At 44.4% G+C, this 21,247-nt stretch overlaps 1 protein-coding gene across 3 annotated transcripts in view; it reads right to left on the bottom strand.

The window, feature by feature from the left end:
* The window catches only part of LOC308479988, a 90,468-nt gene that overhangs the window by 46,596 nt on the left and 22,625 nt on the right, over positions 1-21,247 (bottom strand). For 2 of the 3 annotated variants that reach the window (XR_013987912.1, XM_081011153.1), the window contains exons 2-5: positions 12,738-12,872; positions 10,910-10,996; positions 5,914-6,087; positions 5,537-5,685 (exon numbers count right to left, since the gene is read on the bottom strand). Coding sequence is in view for 2 of the 3 variants with exons in the window: in XM_081011153.1 (XP_080867279.1) it covers positions 5,537-5,685; positions 5,914-6,087; positions 10,910-10,996; positions 12,738-12,872 (545 nt within the window). In the remaining variant the exon portion in view is untranslated. The remainder of the gene's footprint in view (positions 1-5,536; positions 5,686-5,913; positions 6,088-10,909; positions 10,997-12,737; positions 12,873-21,247) is intronic. The other variant, XM_081011154.1, reaches the window with a different exon arrangement.

Raw genomic sequence — 21,247 nt, 5'->3', positions numbered from 1 at the left:
TGTTTATCGTATTATATATTCAACCAGAAAGGGTAAATCCACATAGAATCATAGAATCATAGAGTTGGAAGAGACCACAAGGGCCATCGAGTCCAACCCCCTGCCAAGCAGGAAACACCATCAGAGCAATCCTGACATATGGTTGTCAAGCCTCTGCTTAAAGACCTCCAAAGAAGGAGACTCCACCACACTCCTTGGCAGCAAATTCCACTGTCGAACAGCTCTTACTGTCAGGAAGTTCTTCCTAATGTTTAGGTGGAATCTTCCTTCTTGTAGTTTGGATCCATTGCTCCATGTCCGCTTCTCCGGAGCAGCAGAAAACAACCTTTCTCCCTCCTCTATGTGACATTCTTTTATATATTTGAACATGGCTATCATATCACCCCTTAACCTCCTCTTCTCCAGGCTAAACATGCCCAGCTCCCATTTGATGCCAATGGTGCTACATGGATGCTGTGAAAAATATTGCATGCTCATCCCACAATTAAGAAACATTTGTAGGCACCCAAGGTCGCTGCTTCGCTGCACAATGACTTTGTTATAAAAAGCCAAAGGGGATTATGGGCCAAATTAAGGTAGCAAGTCCTTCTAGCGGAAGCCCCCGTGCAAGGAGCTTCACTAACACAATTGGGCTTTTCCGCACTCCCCCCCCCCATTCTCCCCTGTGCCCCCCCCAAAAAAGTAGCTCAAGTGTGTCCAGAGAACAGCATGTTGGGGAAGGAGACTTGGGTCATTTGGTCTGGCAAGCTGTAACTCTGGTGCCAACAGAACAATTTCCATAGAGTTATACTGAATTCTTCCCTGTGTACGACAAATGCACTTTCTATTAGGGAAGGCAGAAATCCTCCTAGTGAGGGAGGGAAGCCCTTTTGTGGGGGTTATTTTTGTTTTCTTACAATTTATATTGATGGCATTGCTATATATTTTAAAAAGTAATCTCACCAAATGCTCCTTTTATGTTATTAAAGGAATATAAATGTACACCTAGACAAAGAAAAGAGGAAAAACATAAAATAGTAATAAATTACAACTACTGCCATATGTGTTATACAGTATATGATGTTCAACTTTATGGCGAGCTTTACTCAAAGCAGGGCCATTGAAATGAATGGACATGACTATGTTAGGCCCATTGATTCCAGCTGCTCTGCTCTGCGTTGACTGCCACCCTAGATTTCTTATTCTCATCTCTTAAGGAAATTATGCTTAGCCATTTATCTATGTCCTCCTGAGCTTATTTTTCATTTCAACAATGAAAATGCATTGAGTTGTATTTACTTTTCATATAACTGATGGATCATGGACTTTCAGGCTGCTCCGCCTTATGCCGTCCTCTCAGTCTTACTATCTCAGTAATCTTTGACACGTTCACAACATGCCAAGCTTTATTCAGCCGTTCGCATTCTCTGCTTAGTGGCCAACTACATTTCGGCAGATCTTATTAAATTCCCAATCAACAGTGTATAATGCTGCTTAATACTGGCTCGAGACAAACGTCCATCTAGTCTCACATGCTGTTCTTGCAGTGGCTTACCAAGTGCCTATGGAAAGCCCGCAAGTAGGACATGAATGAAATATCCCTCTCCCCACTTGTGCTCCCCACAGTTCCCAGCAACTTGCATTGAGACATGCACATTGTCTCTGATACCAGAGACAATGCACAGCCATCATGACTAGCAGCCCTTGGTTAGCCATAATAGTAATAATAATAGATCATTATTTATTATTTATACCCCACTCATCTGACTCGGTTTCCCCAGCCACTCTGGTTGGCTCCCAACCGAATGTTAAAAACATAATACAGCATTAAACATTAAAAACTTTCCTATACAGGGCTACCTTCAGGTGTCTTTTAAAATAAGATAGTTGCTTATTACCTTGACATCTGATAGGAGGGCTTTCCACAGGGCAGGTGCCACTACCGAGAAGGTCCTCTGCCTGGTTCCCTGTAACTTCACTTCTTCCAGTGAGGGAACTGCCAGAAGCCCTTGGCGCTGGACCTCAGTGTCCAAACTGAATGATTATCCTCCATTGATTTGTCTAAACTACATCCTGCGGCTACTACTGTTTTTGTTTAGATTATGGAGTTTGTCTCTTTTTCACCATTCAGCCTTGGAAGTTTCCAAGAGCAGGCCTCTCACTAAGAATCTTGCCCTCTCCACTGAAATCTCTTGCATTTAAAGTTACAAAAAATGGCATCCTTGTCAATTCGCTTGTGTGTTGGGGGACAGTTTCATGTTTCTGCTTTTGCTGTTACCCAAAACTGGCATCAGAGAGATACCTGTTCCAATCTAGGCATGTAAATTCAGGTGTTTTCTCTCCAAAGAAATAGTTTTAAGCTTCAAGAGAGGGTTAGATATTAGCTTCAAGAGAGGTATTAGTACAAGAAGGGTTTGCAATGTTCAGGAAATGACAGGGGAGGTGAATGTTTGGGAAAAGGTGGGGAGATGGACTGGCCATAGGAACAATTCATCTGGTTCTCTTGTCAGTTTTGGGGGTGGAATCAGTCTGGTGGTACCTGGCAGAGGCCCCTTCTTGGGATCCCTTCTTGGGATCGTCTATCTGTGGGAGTAGAATATATAGGAGCAAGCTTACCGAATCAGTTCCTTTGTCAAGGTAATGGCTTTGGCTGGTTGGTTAAGTACCGAGATTTACAAATCCAAAGAGGTTGTCATAGAAACAAATGGGTGGGCTTTTCCCAGCACCCTCACTGGGTTTAGCCAGAGTTGTGTGTGTGAAAGAGAGAGTTGAAAAGCTGGATGCTGAAAACTGGAGACAGGGAAAAGTGTTAGCTCTGTACTGGATTTTGAGAGTCCCTAAAAGGGAAGCAAAATCTGTGTGAGTGTTAATGCTGTGAGCCCTCCCATCCTAGGCCAAGGTTGTATATATGTGTAAATAAAACCATATATCCTAAAGACACCAGAGTCTCTGCTGACCTTCATTCCTAGGAAACCAAACCCTGAGTAAAGCTCAGGCCCACCTGGTGTCTCCTGGAGACTAGGATGGTGCATAAAAATACATTCTCCAGTGAAAAATTCTCTACTGCTTGAGTTGGAATATATAATGTCCAGGAATAGTCTGTAGAAAAGCCAGGGAAGTAAAGAGGACTTCTAGGGCTCTAGGAATTCAAATCATATCCCTTGTCTTTCTTCTAAAGGTTGTTCTTTTTCCAGGTTTACTCCACACCTCCATTCTAACATAAGGCAACAAGCTGCAAAGGGAGCTGGTGGAGACAGCAAAGAATACACCCTGGGTTTGTGGGCCAATGGACTGAAATCAGAGAAGGCTAGTTCTGAGTTTTGGGTGGCCTTGGGAGCATTTGGTATATAAACAGCTATGTAGAAGGGCCCGGTGGGACAGTAAGTGTTTTCTCCCCAAGCACCCAAAATGTGTTTGAAGAAATGTCTGGCTCACTTAACCTTCTTTGGTATTGCAGCAAAGCACACAAATAAAGAAAGTCTCCCATTGCTCCCATGAGATACCGCTTTGCTTGAGTCATTCTTTTTTTAACAGTTGGCTTCAGTGCATGAAACCACTGCATTTTGGATCAGATCTGCAGAAAAGGACCAGAAACTCAAGGCCAAGCTATAGGAATGGAGGATCTGTTGCCCTCTGGACGCTGTTGGACTCCAACTCTCATCAGCCTGGCCAAAGATCAGGGATGGTGAGAGATGGAACCCAGCAACACCTAGCATGTCACAGGTTGCTCATCCCTGCTACACACGTTGAATGCATCTTTGAATCTAACATGCAAGATTTTTTAAAAAATGGAATTGTGTCAGCTGGTGGAGGGCTGATACTGAGTGGGACCACAGCAAGCGAGGGGGCTTTAACCCTTTCTTCCCCTGCCACAATCCTGAAGACAACCCATCTTCTGCAGCTAGTATTTGCTTTCAGAGGAAATCCACCACTGGCACCTGGCTCAGATCCCATTTATGCCTGCTCAGATCCCATTTATTCATTTTCTGTCTGTCTGTCTGTCTGTCTGTCTGTCTCTCTCTCTCACACAAACACACAGCCAATGGAAATTACATTTGTTAAAACCTGCACATGAGATGCAAAGACCATTGAGAAGGGAGTGACAGAGGCAGGCAGAGACATCACCATAGAATCATGGAATTATAGAGTTAGAAGGGATCCAAGTGGTCATCTAGTCCAACCCTCTGCAATGCAGGGCCTGCACCACTCATACTGTTCCCTTCCCCCACAGAGCTGGAGGAACATCATCTGCCCTTTGAGAAGGAAGAAGGAAGGCTGGGAGAAGGGGTTGGTTGTGTTGTGTTGGGTTTTATTTTTACCTGCTGGTGAATGATGGGAGAATCATAAAATTGTAAACCTCCTTGGGCAAAAGGGTGATATATAAATGCAGTAAGTAATTTAACATCTAGGAGGCCATATGCCCTGCTTTACAAAGGAAAGTCAACTATTTGAAGGGCTATCTGGTTCAAGACCAATTTAAAGATGAAACTACTCTCAGAAAGGAGAACAGGGTCCCTATAGATAGGAGCTTTATTGTGGGCGTATTTTGCTAGATGCTCTTTACACAATAATAGTGCATTAGTGGTGGGTTTATTCTGCTTCAATTGGTTCTGGGATGCTTCCCCACTGCTACCACATTACTGCTGCTCAGAGGGCCTGTGGACCACAACAAAAGCAGGACAAAAACAAAACAAAACCCCAGAACATCTGCGGTATAAAAGGATACAGGATTTCAGCAGGAAGTTACAGGTTATGCACAAATTGGAAATGAAGCAGTGTGACCACCCAAAAACTTTTGCAGTTGCAAATAGCACTGAAAGCAGAGTCATTTGTGACCCCCGGTAGCATCATGAGCATAAAGCATCATGGTGCACAATAAAAAGGGTGTTTGGGGAGCCCAGAGTTACCCATCAGTGTTTAGCAGTTGAACCACAGGCACTCATGTCACTTGGTCACAGTCTTCCCTATAACGAAAACATATTCACTAATTAATATTGGCGTTTTATCCCAGTTTATCAATGTGATTTATTCTTTTATATGTTCTCATTATTATTTTAACACTGTTGTTTAAAAGGAGTGTTTTAATGGTATTTGATTTTGATTTTTTTAAAAAACTGCAAGCCACCTTGGGAATTTTATTAATTTAAATGGGGTTTTAAAACATTCTCAGTAAATTAATTAACTGAGGCCGGAGTCCTAAAGAAACTTAGGGATTATCCACACCTTCATCTGCCCCACTGTTTTCCCCCAGGGAAGCCCAACCTTCAGTGCTGAATCAGGTTTTCCAAAGATTGGTGTTTGTTCCAATTTAGCACTAGAGAGCAGGTTTTCCAGGGGGAAACAGCAGGGCAAAGACAAAACTGCTGGGACCCATGCCTTGAAAGCATGCGATAAGCAGAAAACTGCTTGGGCCCATGCTTTCTAGGGATAGGGCAAGCAGAAATGTGAATGAGCCCCTTCTTGAGCGTTTAATGGGACTCACTTGCAAGCAAACATGCATAGGAGTGCACTGTAAATAAGGCACTGTCGTTACTTCAGTTATCTCTAAGTTTCGTACTTCACCCATTTAATGGACTTTGGCGTCTCTAGCTGTAGATCCAAAATTCCTTCGTGGATCACATCACATTTTTCAGGCTCACCACAGCAAGGTTCTGCCAGCCCTCTGCAGGCATTAGTCTGTATAATCTTACTCAGGAGATGTGTTATCTGCAAAGCAAACATTGGAAGAAGCAGGGTTCGTAGAATCGTGGAATTGTAGAGTTGGAAGAGACCCCAACTCTATACTAAAGAAAAAAGAAAAAAGGATCATCTAGTCCAATGCTCTGCAATGCAGGAATCCTACCCACAACCGTCCCTGGGTGGGCTTGAACCACCAACCTTCTGGTTAGCAGCCAGACTAAATGGAATTGCTAGGAGCGTTTCAACATCACTTACCTTATTTTTATCATCCACCGATGCTGCTTCCAGTATATAGTCCTGGCGTCCATGGAAGTTAATTCTGAAACGTCTTCCTTCACTGTATGCACAGGATTTGACTTGGGGAAACGGGAACTGTTTTTTGATTATCCCTTTCTCTATGTTAAAAATTGTCTCGGTGCTCAGATCAATCTGCGGGGGAAACAGTGATTTTTCTTGGTGAGGTATTTTTCACGGCCAGTCTTTTCTCCCTAGTGAAGAGCCAACAGCCTCTCCTCAAATTAAGATGCGCAGCCGTTTGGTTTTTTTTGAAAAAAAGACTGAGAAAATGTATCTTTTTATTGATGATAATAATCAAGACAAACATTCTCTTCATCACTTAGTCACCATAACATATTTATTTAAGTTAGTGACCGAATAGAGATTGATTCTGTCTGCTGCTTCCTTATCCCGTTTTCTTGTGATAAATATGCATCGATTTATCATTTTGAAGTGTTATTTCCTTTGAAATTTTCCAGCCTCTTGCTCTACCTAAGGCAAGAACCTCAGCTTGCATGGAAGGATATTAGCCAGATGCAAATGCTTGATTCAGTCTAGTACCTTCACTTGCACCATCAGGGAAGGATTTGAGGGCCGATGTCCAGGGGCCCTTTAACAGAAAGGACTCCAAATGCAGCTAGGCTGGCTTACCTCGTTCTGAAGTGAAGCAATATGCATTGCAATCTAAAAGAGGGAGACCGTTAAGTCTAGACTCTGAATACCCTGCTTCACAAAGAGTGGCAGGGACACAGAGCTGTCTTCAGCATATGCGGCCCCAGGGTGCAAAGATCTGCCCGGCATCTGTCCGTCCCCGATTGCCCAGTCCCAGGCGTGAAGGAAAGTGGAGCCGGCCAGCCGCCTCAGCATCTCGCTGGCTCAGTCGCCCCCGAGCTTGCAGTGCAGAGCCGCCTACAGCAAAAGAGCCCACCGCGGCGCTCCGGCCGATGGTCGGGCTATTTCCTTGACTCAAATCTCCGGCCCCGGACTCTCAGCCTGGCATCCCTGAGAGCCCCACGCCCGGGTGCTCTGCACCCCTAGCACCTATGGTTAAGACGGCCCTGCATGGACATACTTGAAGATGTGGGGAGCAGTTGCTGGGAAAGAACACACAATTCCCTCTGCCCTCTGTGTTCTCTCTCTCTCTCCCCCCAGTTCTTTGTATTTAATTGTTGGCACCTGTCTGTCTTGAGAGACAATGGAGTGCACTTCCAGTCAAACCACTATGTTAGCAGCACCAAAGTGACCTCCCTGGGGCATGAGGCTGGGCAGTGTGTATGGAGGTCCTGGGCTGCCCAGATGACAAGACACTCCACCCCCTCAGCCTCACTGATGTGGTATAAAGTTTAGCAGAGCAATACGTTTGGCAAAAGCACTCAACGCACATAGACACCCTATCTGCATCTCCTCTTTGTCTCTTTCCCCCCAAAGCTGAACACACATTCAGCTCATTCTTAGAGAAAAATGAAATCTGAAGAATCACTCTAAAAAGCATCCTTCGCCAAGGAATATCCTTCACATATTCACCAAAGCGCTTACATTACTATACTGCTTCTATTACGAGGACATTCATTCCTTAGGTATCACACCCATTTTACAAATTCCCAGGTACGGTAGATAACGTTTACAACTCCTTCCTTTTTTCGCTTTGAAATCACTAACCAAGTGGCCCCATTCTGTGCGTCAGCCCCAGGGATGGTTAAATCTCTCTACCCGCCAAACCAACACTCAGCGATGCATTCTAAGAGTGACAACGCACACACATTACTTAGTCCTTCTTTATGGTGTGCTGCTAATTCCGAACACTCTTTTGCTGCTCTGTAAACTGCAAATCGCAAATCACATTTGTTTGACTGTAACTTAGTTACTGATCTGTGGCCATAATAATAATAAAGACTGAAAGATGTACCAATCTGCAGAAAACAGGGATCATTGGAAGGTTGGGTGGGGGTTGTTATCTCAGCTTAATAACTCACGAAAATAAACTCAAGTTTGTTTGTTTTTAATTGAACTGAAAGGAGCTGCATTAGGCCACAATCTTACACAAGCCTCATTGAATGCACTGGAACTTTACTCCCTCCACCTTACATAGGATCAGGCCCCCCTGCTTGCCTGCTTCAGCAAGAAGGCAAAATGTGCTATGCTCCACCCGCTTAGAAACTACAGCTGAGCAGGCAGCTTCCAAGCGAGCCCCTATCAGCTGAAATCCAGGTGCTTCAGATCTTGGGTGTCTGTCTTCTGCCAAGCCCAGTGGGCTTGTACACCACCAGCCATGCTAAAGGGCAACCTTTTGCTGCTTTGTTTTTGCTTTGATGTTGAAAGCTGAGCCTCCCCACTGAGCTTCCCTACTGAGCTCAGTCCGGAACTAAATTAACCCTGTATTTGCTGGTGCTTACTATTAGCAAATGAATTATCCATTTGCCATCCGGCTGTGAATACTTGAAAGCCTACTCCCTGCCTTGCAGACCATTTCCCACCTGGCCCAGAAGGGAAGGACCCCAACTAACTGACTGACTGACTGACTGACTGACTACAACAGCTGAGGTTGCCGAACAGACTCTTGGGCCAGGATGTTGCGGCTATTGGGGTTTAGCATCTTTATTTTAGTTTCATTGTGATTTACGTGGAAATGGTTCAGTTTGTTTTTGTTTTTGTTTTTGTTTTTTTAAGTTTAATTTATTGCTATTGACTGCTTTTGCTATGCTGTAGCTGTGTATTTTTTATATTGTAAACTGCCTTGAGAGGTAGGCATCTGAAACTTTTCCTGCATTGGGAATTTGGAGGGGGGGGACAGAGAGGTGGAAAGTTACCCTTGAATTTGTTCTCTTGAATTTGGCTGGGCAGCTGCTTAAAGATCCAAGATCGCTTCCAGAGGGAGAGGAGATTGCCAACTCTGCTCCACTCGAGAATGGCTTCCTTCCATTTTTGTTATTATTATGGCAAATGAATTTATTGTGGTTGAGTTTTACTGGGCAACAGATACATGCACTGAGTACCGACTGACAAGCCACTCTGACTCTAGTTGCTATGCAGAACCTGAAAAGAGGTTAAGGAGTTGATTATGACTGTTCTTCCCAGGACAGTAGTATTTGCAGGCTGTTGCTTATAGCTAGACAAGCCATTATAACACCAGTCGGTTGCTATACTTTCGCACAGTTTGACTTCTGCTTTCCAAGATAGATACCATGCAGAAGCAATCTGATTATCTGAAGGCAGCTCACTGGAAGATTATCCATGATGTATTGTTCACAAAGGGCCAGAATATCTTGTTTTGGTGTTGAATAAAAGTGATGACATCATGCCTCGCCCTAAGGTACTTTCCACCTCTCCACCAGGGTAATTCTGCTAGGAAATGACCAATGAAAAGCAAGCTAAGGAGGTATCTTCAAACAAAGAATTCCCCTGTGCTGTGAGTTGTTTGCACAGCAGGATACAGTCAGAGATGAAAATCACAGCCAGGAGTATTGACTGTCTCACTCCAGTACACAGCATTGATTTCTAATCATGTGTGAAAATGTAGTAAGTGGCTGAAAGAGAGAACACACTCCAGGCTGGACAGCTAAGCAGTAGCACTAAACCTACACACTGTGATTTCCTGCTGACTAATTATTAAATACTTCCAAATTTCAGCAGCAAGGGAGGCAGAGCTTCTAATAAACCTGATGGCAAACAAAGGTTTGGTTGGTAAGCCATTGACTGGAAATTGATTAGGGGTCAAAGTATGAATGATGAGAAAGGTTCATTTTTTTTGCTGTTTGTGGGTGTGCATTACAGTGAACGTTCAAACTGTGCTGAATGCCAACTTTAACAAAACAATCCTAAATTAATTTTGCGGCTGCCTGATTCTGTCCAAAGATGGATGTGGAAGATGCCTGATTATTACGGTATGATTGCATGTTAAATGGGTTTTCAGTTCCACGGGTTCTGTATATACATGAAAATCACATATCCAAACCCTTGGAGCTGCCCCAGTGCTAGCAGATGAGGGGGAAAGAGAGAGAGAGAGAGAAATTGGGGTGCTCTCACAAGAACTCTGAGCACCCTTGAGATCTTGCAAAAGCATCACAGAACTAGCCCAGTGCAAATAGATCTTTCAAGGTCTCCGCCTTCCTTGGATTTAACTTGTGCAATTGTATGAAATCGCACAAGTTAAACACAAGTGAGATGCAATTGTACTGTGCATGAATTTGTTGCAAAGATTGAGGTCAGTTTCTCCTACTACTTGGGAAATGGTGTGAGGTTTGCTGCTTTAGTTCCTGTTCCATGTCTTGAAACGCACACACTGTTTTTGGATCAACACTTTTGACTGCATGCATGCATGAAAAAATAAAATCCCTGCATAGAAAAAGAGTAAGTCAGGAAGAAACGTTTTCATTGACATGCCTGTTCTGTAGGTGCTGAAATGTTTTAGATGGAAAATTCCATAGACACACAAACCACCTGCAACTGGAAGTCCAGGAAGAGATTTGTGTTAGCAAAGTCACTTAAATAACACAGATGGAGACAAGAGAGAAAATAAATCCTGGTTACACTGTACTGTGGTAACACAGGAAATCTGGACAAAAATGTATGATTTGAGGAGACATAAGCTAAGAAGTTTTGTCTTTCTTACATTGCGGGCAGCCATTCAACCAAACATACAGAAGAAAAACTCCCTCAAGGTGCATGCTACCTCAGTGAAGATCACGCCATGCTGCTTGGTCACTAAACACCACCACCTCCACCCTCTTGGGTAGTTGACTAATACTGTGAAGGCAATTAACCATTAAGTTACACACTGAATAATCCCTTCTGTAGCACTTCCAACACTTTACCACTTATAATTCAGTGGAAAGGAATGGCCTGGCCCTTTGACTTTGGCAAGACTCATCATGGATATCCATCACCTAACCTGCAAGTTAGAACACACAAATCATGGGGAGTTTCACCCATAAACTATTGTGTTTGGAAAAGGGGGAAGTTACATTTGTAGAGTTACCTGCAAAATCCTTTTCTGCCACCGGTAGCGGTTATATTTGTAGACAATGAAGTTGAATTGCGAGCTGTTTGGCAAGTCCAGGGAATCCTGCAAGAGATTAGCGTACTTGAATAAGTCATTGCTCTCCTTCTGTTCATCTTACTGCACTGTTCCCTTTTGTGTCTCCATGATTTGCAGCACATCTGCCCTGGGATGAATTGTAGCACCTTAATGGATTGATTTTTGGAAGTGTTCAGCATCCACAAATCCTAATGATTTGTGAGCAGTGGGAACTTGGAGCATAAAAGGGAGAGGAAGGGATCTGTAAGCAAACCAGCCAAGACAGATAAAGGGCAGGCCGATAGTTCAGAATAATGCAGAAACAAGGTGTTCCATATTCACAAATCAAAGTTGCCTATTTAATCCTATTTATGTTTGCAATCTGAGTAACTTGGCAAATTGTAAACACTTTCAATAGCTCTCCTAAGAGCTATTGAAAGCACTCCCGATTCCATGGGCTGCTGTTGGAGCCAATTACTGTGGCTGCTGTATCAATGCAGTGGCGCAATTTTATGTACTGTGCTTGCAACTCAAGCTGACCCGGAGCTGCCAAACACGAGCCATAACTTTCATCGTCAGGTAGGCTGGGGCGACACCACACAGCATGTGCAACAAACAATTGGTGGAAGCAGCAGCAGCAACAACAACAACAACAGCAATAACAACAACAATAGAAATGAAAAGAGGGCTGCAAAAAGAAGGGAGGAGGAAAAGGAACAGGCAATGAACAATGATAATCAGTAGCTGCCATGTATGAATTACAGCCATGCCTTATTGGCTTTCCCTGTAGCATTTTCCCAAGGAATAGAACATTGAAACAGAGCAAAATCTCAGACTGTTCAGAGCCCCTCTGACGGATGGATGAGGGGCACCTTGAAAGGGGAGGAATGGCTAAATTCCAGCGAAGAATGAGATTCTACATCAGAGACAGTCTTCCTTCTCTCACCAGGCAAGATGCGGATGGGTTGAATGCAGCCCTGCCATCAACATATGGACTTTCTTGGGCAGTTGTTTGGGTCCCATTATGTCACCGACTGGTTGGATGTGATGGAATGGTGGGAGGAGCCAGCTGGGGAATCCCCAAGGGAAGAAGACTCAGAGGCCGGGGTGGTGGGATGACAATGAATAATCAGAGGGAGAAGGTTGGGAAAGAGCAGGTGTCAGAAGATGAAGAGGTAACCGGGCTTAGTGTCAGGGAAGAGCCAGAACGTGCTGCTCCGTCAGTAGCAGGGGAGGTTTCTGAGCAGGAACTGTCAGAAGAGGAAGACAGGGAAATGACACGTGAAGCAGAACAGGGGGCGGAGAGTAGTCAGGTGGAGCAGGGGGTCAGAGATGGGGAAGAGCCCTATAACCCACCAGAGCTGGGAGAAGGAAGTTCAGACTCAGAAAGGGGGGGAGCATTCACATCAGCACAAGCAAGGAGGGAAATGAAACGCAAAGATCAAAGACGTCTCATGAGGTTTCCACGCCTACTTCGCTGGCGCCGGAATCGAAAGAAGCCACTCCCCGAATTTGACTCAACAGGCTCGGACGCATGATTTTGAACTGTAGTTGTTCTTTTGTATATATGTAATAAAGACTGTAAATATTACGCTGAGTGTACTGGAGTGTTACTGCGAAGAGGGAACACCACCTTGACACTTAGTGAGTTGGGAGAGTCTGTGGCGGAGAGAAGTATCAGCTTCCGATTATGCATGATTACTGCATAAAATCATACATAAATATAAATAAATAAAATATGTTTTGTTAGTAAACATATTGCACATGGAAGGAAGGTGGGGTACCTTACCGCCCACGATGCAATCTGCTTTTCTTCTTTTTCTTCTGCATTTCTCTCTCTTTCTGCTAAATCCAGGGCTTCTTCGACGCTCAGTTCTTTGTTTTTCACCATGTTCATAATTTTCAAGATTTTTCCTTGGCTTAGCTTGAGAGAGAGAGAGAGAGAGAGATGTTTTTGAACAATAAAAAATCATTGAGCGGGGAGAACGATGTTCGCCCTACCCACCTGGCAAGTCCGGCTACAGCAAGGCTTGTGACAACTGCATTGGCAGTGTATCGGTCATAAAATTACTATTTCATTCATATTTTATGTTTTATCGACAACTTGCCCAGCAAATATAATCTCCCTTTGAAGCCAAGCAGGAGCCTACAAGATATCAAATATACAGGGCTTTGTATGTTTTTGAAAGACAGGGTGGTAGTATTTGCTCTGAGGAAATCTCCCTGGCTTGGCTGAGCCCAGCGAGAAGGAAGGATATCAATTCTGAATGCTTTGTGCCGGAGTCTCTCTCTGCTTGCACAAAGCACTGCATAACAAATAGCAAGAAGCTAAACTGGTAACATCAGATATTTAGAGGGGACACAGCTAGTTTTGTGTATGGAAATGTATTCGCTTCGGGTTTTAGCTGTCTCTGAAACTTGTCGGAAAATGTTGCCCGTTGAACATAAATGAAACAAAAAACCAGGGGAAGCTGTTCATAACATTACTCAACAGGGATATTATTTATTGCTCTTAAATCAACAAACACAATCCTATGGCTCCTGGGAGAGCATCCTGGGGGCAATAGGATTTTGCAGACAATGGAAATCTTTTTTTAAAGGAATAACTTGGCTAACTTACACCCCACCTAACCTTCTGGTGTACCATGGCAAGACCAGCAGTGCTTTGGATTTTGGGGGGTCATCTGCCTTCAAGTTCCCCCTTTCCTGGCCAGGTAGGATTACACAAAACAAGTTAAAGGTTATTCAGCAGTCCTTGATGAACTTAGTCTTTGCCAATTCCTGTGCAAAATGACCTCTAATCTGCACATCTTGAAACTAATAGGCAAATCAATATCCACTGAGTTTCACACTTCTCAAGTTTTATTGAGACAAATATTCTGCCTGTTCAGATATAGAAGAACCCTGTCATGTGGTCCCCAGTCCTCCAACTGGCAAGAGGTTTCAGGGACACAAGACTGCTTGGGTTGGGTACCCATTGCAAGGTGGCCATTGGAGGGCTACTGGCATCTTGTAATATTTGTTTTTTGTTTTTGCAATGTAACAAGCTTTATTAATAGTCTTATAATACATTACATATATATATATATAGTACATCTTGTAGAGTAAACTGAGATTTCGGGCTGAAACAGAATGGATTAGAATAAACACATATTTCAAAACATTTTTTTGAAAGCCCAGAAGCATATTGTAGCAGAATAATAGGTAAGAAACATGCAAAAGTGATCCTGATCATAAATTGATAGATATGTCCATCCCACAGCTTATTAAAAAAAATAGGATGGAACTAGATGTTATCTTGGTAGAGATGTGGTGCCCAGTGGCAGAGCTTCATGCTCCGGCACCGGAGGGTGGAGAGCAGGTGGTGGTGGGACTGGCGCACGTCCTGGGGGTGGGGCAAGGCATCTGCAGGGGCGTGGTGCCCAGCACGGGCGGGGGGGCAGCCGCAATGGCACCCCACAGGGATCGTGCTGCCGGGGACGGTGCGCTCCTCTTCCTCTGCCAGTGGTGGTGCCAGCACAGGGGCTCAGAGGAGCATATTTAGGGAAGGATAGAGAGGCAAGAAAGTCTCATTTTGGAGCCTGCATGGGGGGGGGCAGGTATGAAAATGCAGGGGGCAACATTTCCATGCCAGAATTGAAAAGGAAAGAAGCATCCCTTCTTCCTACTCCTCCTTCAGTTCTTCTCTCAAAGGGAAATCCTTTTGTTTAGGTTTGGTAAGACCTCAGTATCAATCTGATAATCACTGAGGGCTTCAACCTTTGAAAGGGGAGCTCAAGGCTATGGCTGCAGGCTAATTCTTCATGGTGTACACAGCCACACACAGGTTGCTTCCAGGCTGCCACTATTTGGGGGGGGGGCAGGATTTAATCACATCCCCGCAAATTCAGTTGTGTAAAAACACAGTTAAGTGACAGGAAAACGGACCTGGAAGTGTGGGATAGCACTTTTTTGAGGCAACATCATCTACCCTCCCCACAAGCAAATCAAAAATAGATGCTCATTAAATAGGCAATATCATCTAATCTCCCTGCAAACAGATGAGGATGAATGCTCAAGAAACCACAGCTTGCTTATAAAGGCATTATTTTTCCTTTTTTAAAGAAAACCATTTATTATTATTTTCATTAAACACTACCAACAACAAATATAAAACCACGCAGAATCATTTCAGTTGCAAGCCCGTACAAAGCAAAACACAGCAAAGAAACAGGGAAAGTATCTACCAGTGTAATATTGGTAAGCACTCTGCTCTCATGCATGCTGTGATTCATTCTGTTGAAAGAATCCTGTGCCTCATGCATTACCCTGCTTTCAGTCAACTCCCATACAGCCTCTCCATGGAGGGGCTTGACAGGCCGGAAGATATAGAGTACGCTGTCCCTTCTTTATGAAGCAAAAGAACAGAAATCAAAGCTGTCCCATTTTGAGACACCCTTTAAAGCCCTCCTTCTCTGTGTAAGGCCATCCATGACTGTGTTCCAGACGGGATTAATCCAGGTGTCCATGAGGGGCTCCGACTTGGCTTTCCAAGGAGGAGCAACAGTCAGTTGCGCTGCGCCAACAATGGCAAAAAAAAAGGAGGTTCTTTTTCTAATTGCCACTTCCTTATATTCTCCTCCCTGGGGAGGGATCGGAGCCCGTGCTTAGAGTGCAAAAAGTGATGGGGGGTGTTATGTATTCAGTGGTCTGTGTTTGCCTAAGCTTGAGGCTGGACTAAGGATTCTGAGCCCCTGTGTTTTGATTCGATACATGATATCCAATCACAGAACATTTCAGGATTCTGACTTATGATTCGCAGCTTGGAAGTTTGGACAGCCAATCACGTTGGGAGTGGGAGTGTCCGAGGCCTTAAGAAATGTATATAAGCGGTTGCTTTGCCCCTGTTGTCCTGTTCTGTTTGTTCTTGCTGTTATCACTGTGTCTTGTCTTGTGGGAACCCACCTACACTTCAGGGCAAACTTCTACCCGTGATCCACAGCAAGTCGGAATGGAGAATGGTGAGCTAGCTCTGGTGCAAAGCAGACAAGAACAGACGAAGTCCCCTGATGAACTGAGCCAAAGGCCCATCTACCCCAACTTCATGTCCTCACAGTGGCTAATCAGATGCTCATGAGAAACCCGCAAGCTGTTTGTTTGGACTAGATGATTGCCAGGATCCCTTCCAGTTCTATGATTTTATGAAACGGAACCTGAGTGAAGTGGCACACTGCCCAACTTTGATTCCCAGTGACTGATATCCTTTTTCTTAGTTGGAGTTCCTCATATGTTTAATTGAAACAGTTCTGCTTCTCTGCGGTGTGACTGCAACATGGAATGGCCTTCTTAATTCTCTTCATAATGTATGAAGACAAAGCATTTTCAGGAAGGAAACAAGTCTCTTCCCCCCTCTTTTGTAGATTCCCCCCCCCCCTTGAAAGATTAGTTATGAAGTTTGCTTACTGCTGTTGGAGGCATTCCCCAGAGACAGAGGAAAGGAAAACAATGCAGGGGGGAGTTCTCTTAAAAGATGTTGCTTTTTGTTCACAATCTCAGTGCAATTCTGTAAGCAGATGTTGGAGGGATAAGAGAGTGTTTTGGTGTGTGTGTGTGTGTGTGTGTGTGTGTGTGTGTGTGTGTGTTTTAACAAAATAAAAGAAGGAAATGACACTTCTGTCGGCGAGATTTCTCAGAATTATTTGCCTGAAGACTTCTGGTTTAACTGATCTTTCTGACAGCAATAAATTAATTCAGTATTTCTTTTTAAAACTTGAAAACAAGTACTTGAAAGAAAGAAGTACGTCCTGACATTTTTCATTTAGCAACTAGATGGTGTGTTTTTCTTCTCCGCTCTCCTCTCCGTTGTGCTCAGAACATTTCTTTTCCTCCCCCAACCGCCCCGTTCTTCAATGGATAACAGGTTTCTTCCAGTGAAATGTCACAAAGACAGATGATTGTTCAGAGGTCTAACAAAATGTGACTGGTGAAACCAGATGTAATGAACCAGACACAGGGCCACGAACTGAACTCGGTGGCAACTTGTTTTCAATCGAGCAAGCCTTGAACTGTAGCACCGGGAGGCACCTGAAGGTCTTCTAGCTCAACCCCTGGAACAGAGGCTGGCTGACACACACTCAAACTTCATTAACTGACAAGCAATTTAAAGCATCTTCCATGTTGCAGTACAATCTGTCACTTCTGCAGCTCCCAGCTGCATGCATTTCCCATCCCTGCCTGTTCTTTCTCCTACTTTTTCTTACAAATACTTATTTCTGTTAGGATGGTGTCATACACCCCACCAAAAAGAAAAAGACAAAAAGAGGGGGAGAGATTTAGAAGACATCTGAAGACAGCCTTGTATGGGGAAATTTTTAACGTTTGATGTCTTACTGTGTTTTAATTTGTTGCAAGCGACCCAGAGTGGCTGGGGTAACCCAGTCAGATGGGTGGCATATAAATAATAAATTATTATTATATTATTCTTATTATTACTTCAAGGTGCTCTCCCGTCTAAGGTTCTTTACCTTTAAACCAGACTCAAACCCCACAACCCTTCAAAAAGAGGGCTAACCTTTGCAAAGTAGGACGTGTGATCCTCATCCCTTTCACTCTCTGCCTCATCTCTTTGGCAATCACTTGTAGCTGAATAAGATTGTCTTCCATAAGCCCAGTTTTAACAGTGGGTCCGTAAGTGACTGTGGAGGCCAGTTCTGGATCCACACGTCCCACAGTGGGGATATAGGTTTACGGGCAGGAGTTGATCACGGTGAGGGTTTGCCAAGCATGCCTTCCTCTTAGCACGTTTCTCCCTTTCGTCCTGAGTTTGAGCATCTTCAAAGTCTTTGAAGAGGCCTTTGGTAGAGGCTGTTCTCCAGTTGCAGTGCTCGCAGGCCAATGTTTCCCAGTTGCCAATGTTTATTCTACATATTTTTAGATTTGCCTTGAGAGAGTCTTTAAATCCCTTGTTGATCATCAACATTACGCTTTCCATTTTTTAGTTCGGAATAGTTGCTTTGGAAGACAATAATCAGGTATCCACACAACATGATCAGTCCAATGAAGCTGATGTTGAAGAATCATTGCTTCAACACTGGTGATCTTTCTTCTTCCAGTACATTGGCATTAGTTTGCCTATCTTCCCAAGTGATGTGTAAACATTTTCGGTGACACTGTTGATGGAATCTTTCGAGGAGTTAGATATTATAAGTGGTCCATGTTTCTCCATGCCTTTTTTACAACCTTCTAATCTTTGGCACTTTGTCCCTTGGTCTGGAGCCTGGTGTCTTCTCTAACATCTCCTTCTATTCTGCCATGCCTGCCCTACTGTGAGAATCAGGCAACTCAGCCAATCACTGCCACAGGCTTTTTCACCACAGTCAACATCACCACTAAGGCCACGAAATTAGCTGGGATTCCTGCATAGCAGGGGGTTGCTCTAGATGACCCCTGGGTCCGTTCCTACTCTATCATTCTATGATATCCATTATAGCAGAGGTGGCTAATCCCCAGCCAAGGAGCTGGATGACCACCTTCTCCCCATCAAAGTATATGTAGTACTGAGTTGGGATGAGAGGTTTAAATCTGTCCTGTTAGGGATGCAGATAGTCCCCTCTTCAGTCATCAGATGTCACATTTGATAATTATTTGCTGTATTTGGGGGGTCTCCAGCTCATTCTGCTGAGTGTGGACCTGGGCTTCTGCCCTGAATTTCTGCTCTGACAGTACCACTGCACAACTTGCTTCTTAGCCAGATTGCCTCCATGAAGCGTACAAGCAGACCAGGAAAACTGAAGTGTTTGTCCTTGGCATCTGCTACATCAGGGTATACTGCCATGGATCAAGGAGGTTCTACTTTAGATGCAAATGAGCAAATGCCTTTTGTTGCTGTCCTTTTGTAACTCTGGAGAAGTAATGAGTCTAGAAACAATGATGCCAACAGACTGCAGACAATGAGAAGAGAACAAATGTGGAATTGTCTGGCAAACAAACGTCATTAATATCAACCAGCTTTTTAAGCAAGCAGATGAAGCCAGCAGACATGTATATAAACAGTGCCAGAAATGTTAATAAATGTTGCTTTTCATATCCCAAGACTATAAAATGTAAAATATTCATGCCAAATGTGTGACTCATGTAGATATAACAATATCTTCCGTTCAGCGATCATCAAGCCAGTTTAGTCCATTAAAACCATTTAGAGTACAAAGCTATCACTGAAATTGTTTGTAGATTTGATCAGCATGTCAGCTGAGTGAGGAATTAAATGTGCAAAGTTTATTTTACCCTTTTTTAATATTCAAAGCACATCCTAACATGTCACTGAAATAAGAGGCAAACGCATGCGAATGCCTTTTTAATGGAACGGGAGAGCATCTACAATAGACCAATAGGTGTGGTCCTTGCTCCAGAAGTTGCCAGTTCCCATTGTGGCAAAAGCCCACAGTGAGTCCTCCAAAATTAAAAGCCCTCCTAGTTCTGCTCTTCTATTTCATAATCCAGGTGGGAGGTGGCAAAGCTGCCTCCATATCTGAGTGGGCCTTGGGGCAACGGACCTGGGGATCAGTGCTCCTCCTTATGTTGAGGGACACCCCCCCCCCAGACTTAGCTGCAAGTGATGGTGGCCCCAGTGGCTGGTGGCTGCCATCTTAATTTCCCACATTGCTCAGGGTGCTTAGCACAGTGTTGTTTCAAGGCACACATCAGAACTGGGGGGCTCTGTTAGGGCACTGGGGTCCAGGCAGCTGGCATAAGCTTTCAGGTGCTGCTGGCAGGCCTGGGAAACTGCATCGCTGAGTAGCCCCTTACAGCAGAGCTGGATTTAGGGTGGTGCAAGCTATGTAGTGAGAGCTGGACCATAAAGAAGGCTGATTGCTGAAGAATTGATGCTTTTGAATTATGGTGCTGGAGGAGACTCTTGAGAGTCCCACGGACTACAAGAAGATCAAACCTATCCATTCTTAAGGAAACCAGCCCTGAGTCCTCACTGGAAGAACAGATCGTCAAGCTGAGACTCCACTACTTTGGCCACCTCATGAGAAGAGAAGACCCCCTGGAAAAGACCCTGATGTTGGGAAAGATGGAGGGCACAAGGAGAAGGGGACAACAGAGGACGAGATGGTTGGACAGTGTTCTCGAAGCTACCAGCATGAGTTTGACCAAACTGCAGGAGGCAGTGGAAGACAGGAGTGCCTGGCGTGCTCTGGTCCATGAAGTCACGAAGAGTCGGACACGACTAAATGACTAAACAACAACAACAACAACAAAGCTATGTAGTCACACCAGGCGCGCAGCCGAGGAGGGCACTTTCTCAAATCCCAGTAAGCACTTGCTCGGCTTCAGGAAGGAGGCGTGAGGGTTCTGACTGGGTACTGGAGTCTTCCTTCCTCCATCCCCAAGCTGGGCAAGTGCTTACTGGGCATTGGGAAGGAGATGGGAGGGCTCTAGGACCCTGTCAGAGCCTGACACCTCCTTCCCAAACCCCAACAGCAGCAAGAGCCCATGGCCTCAATAAGGTGGCATATCACCAAGGTCCACACCTGCTTACAGCAAAAACAACAACAACTTCCTGCATATAGAAAACTAGCAAGGAAGCAGTGCACCTTCAGATCACCTGAAGGTGGTGCCTCAAAAGGCCTTAGTCTACTTCCAATCCTTTTTGGAGCAAGTTGTTCACGAGGCGCTTTGCTCCTCATCCTCATCTTGCCCATCTGAACTCCCTTTTACCATCATTTTGGGTTTGCCCCAGTGTCTTCCACTCCTTCTGTCTTGGACAGAGCATTTCACTCTAACTTCTGGCTCTAACTTCTCTTGCCACTTTTCAATCCCAGAAAGGTTTTATTTTATTTTCCTCCCCCTGTGCATGGAGGAGTCGTTTGCCTACATATAGAGACATGCATCTCACGCAAGGATGGCAGCAAGGAACCCAGGCTGGGGGCACCACATTTAGGAGAGTTTTAAGGTGATGCACCCTTCACTTTCTATGTTTATTGTATTTCCATTTGTCAAATGGTTTTGGCAGGTTTTTGAAGTGCTACCCAAAAAGCCTGCAAAGCCTGTAAATATGAAATAAAGATTCACTCCATGAATACTGATGCTTCTCCGTGGACAATGGTGCTTCTATCCTATCACCTTTGGTTTGCACACTGCAGTCTGTCTCCTGCCATGGAGAATCTGCCAGGCAGCAGCAACCACCCTCAACAGCATGAATCAACACCATGAGATCAACAAGCAGCTCATTCAGTAACCCACATTGCAGCATTCTCTGCATATGAATTAAGTCTTAGACCTGAATACCGTACTAAGATATGACCATGGGTTCCC

The sequence above is a fragment of the Podarcis pityusensis genome (genome assembly GCF_964106645.2).
Source record: "Podarcis pityusensis genome assembly, chromosome: 6".
Lineage (NCBI taxonomy): Eukaryota > Metazoa > Chordata > Lepidosauria > Squamata > Lacertidae > Podarcis > Podarcis pityusensis.
This window is presented reverse-complemented; position numbering and strand designations above follow the sequence as displayed.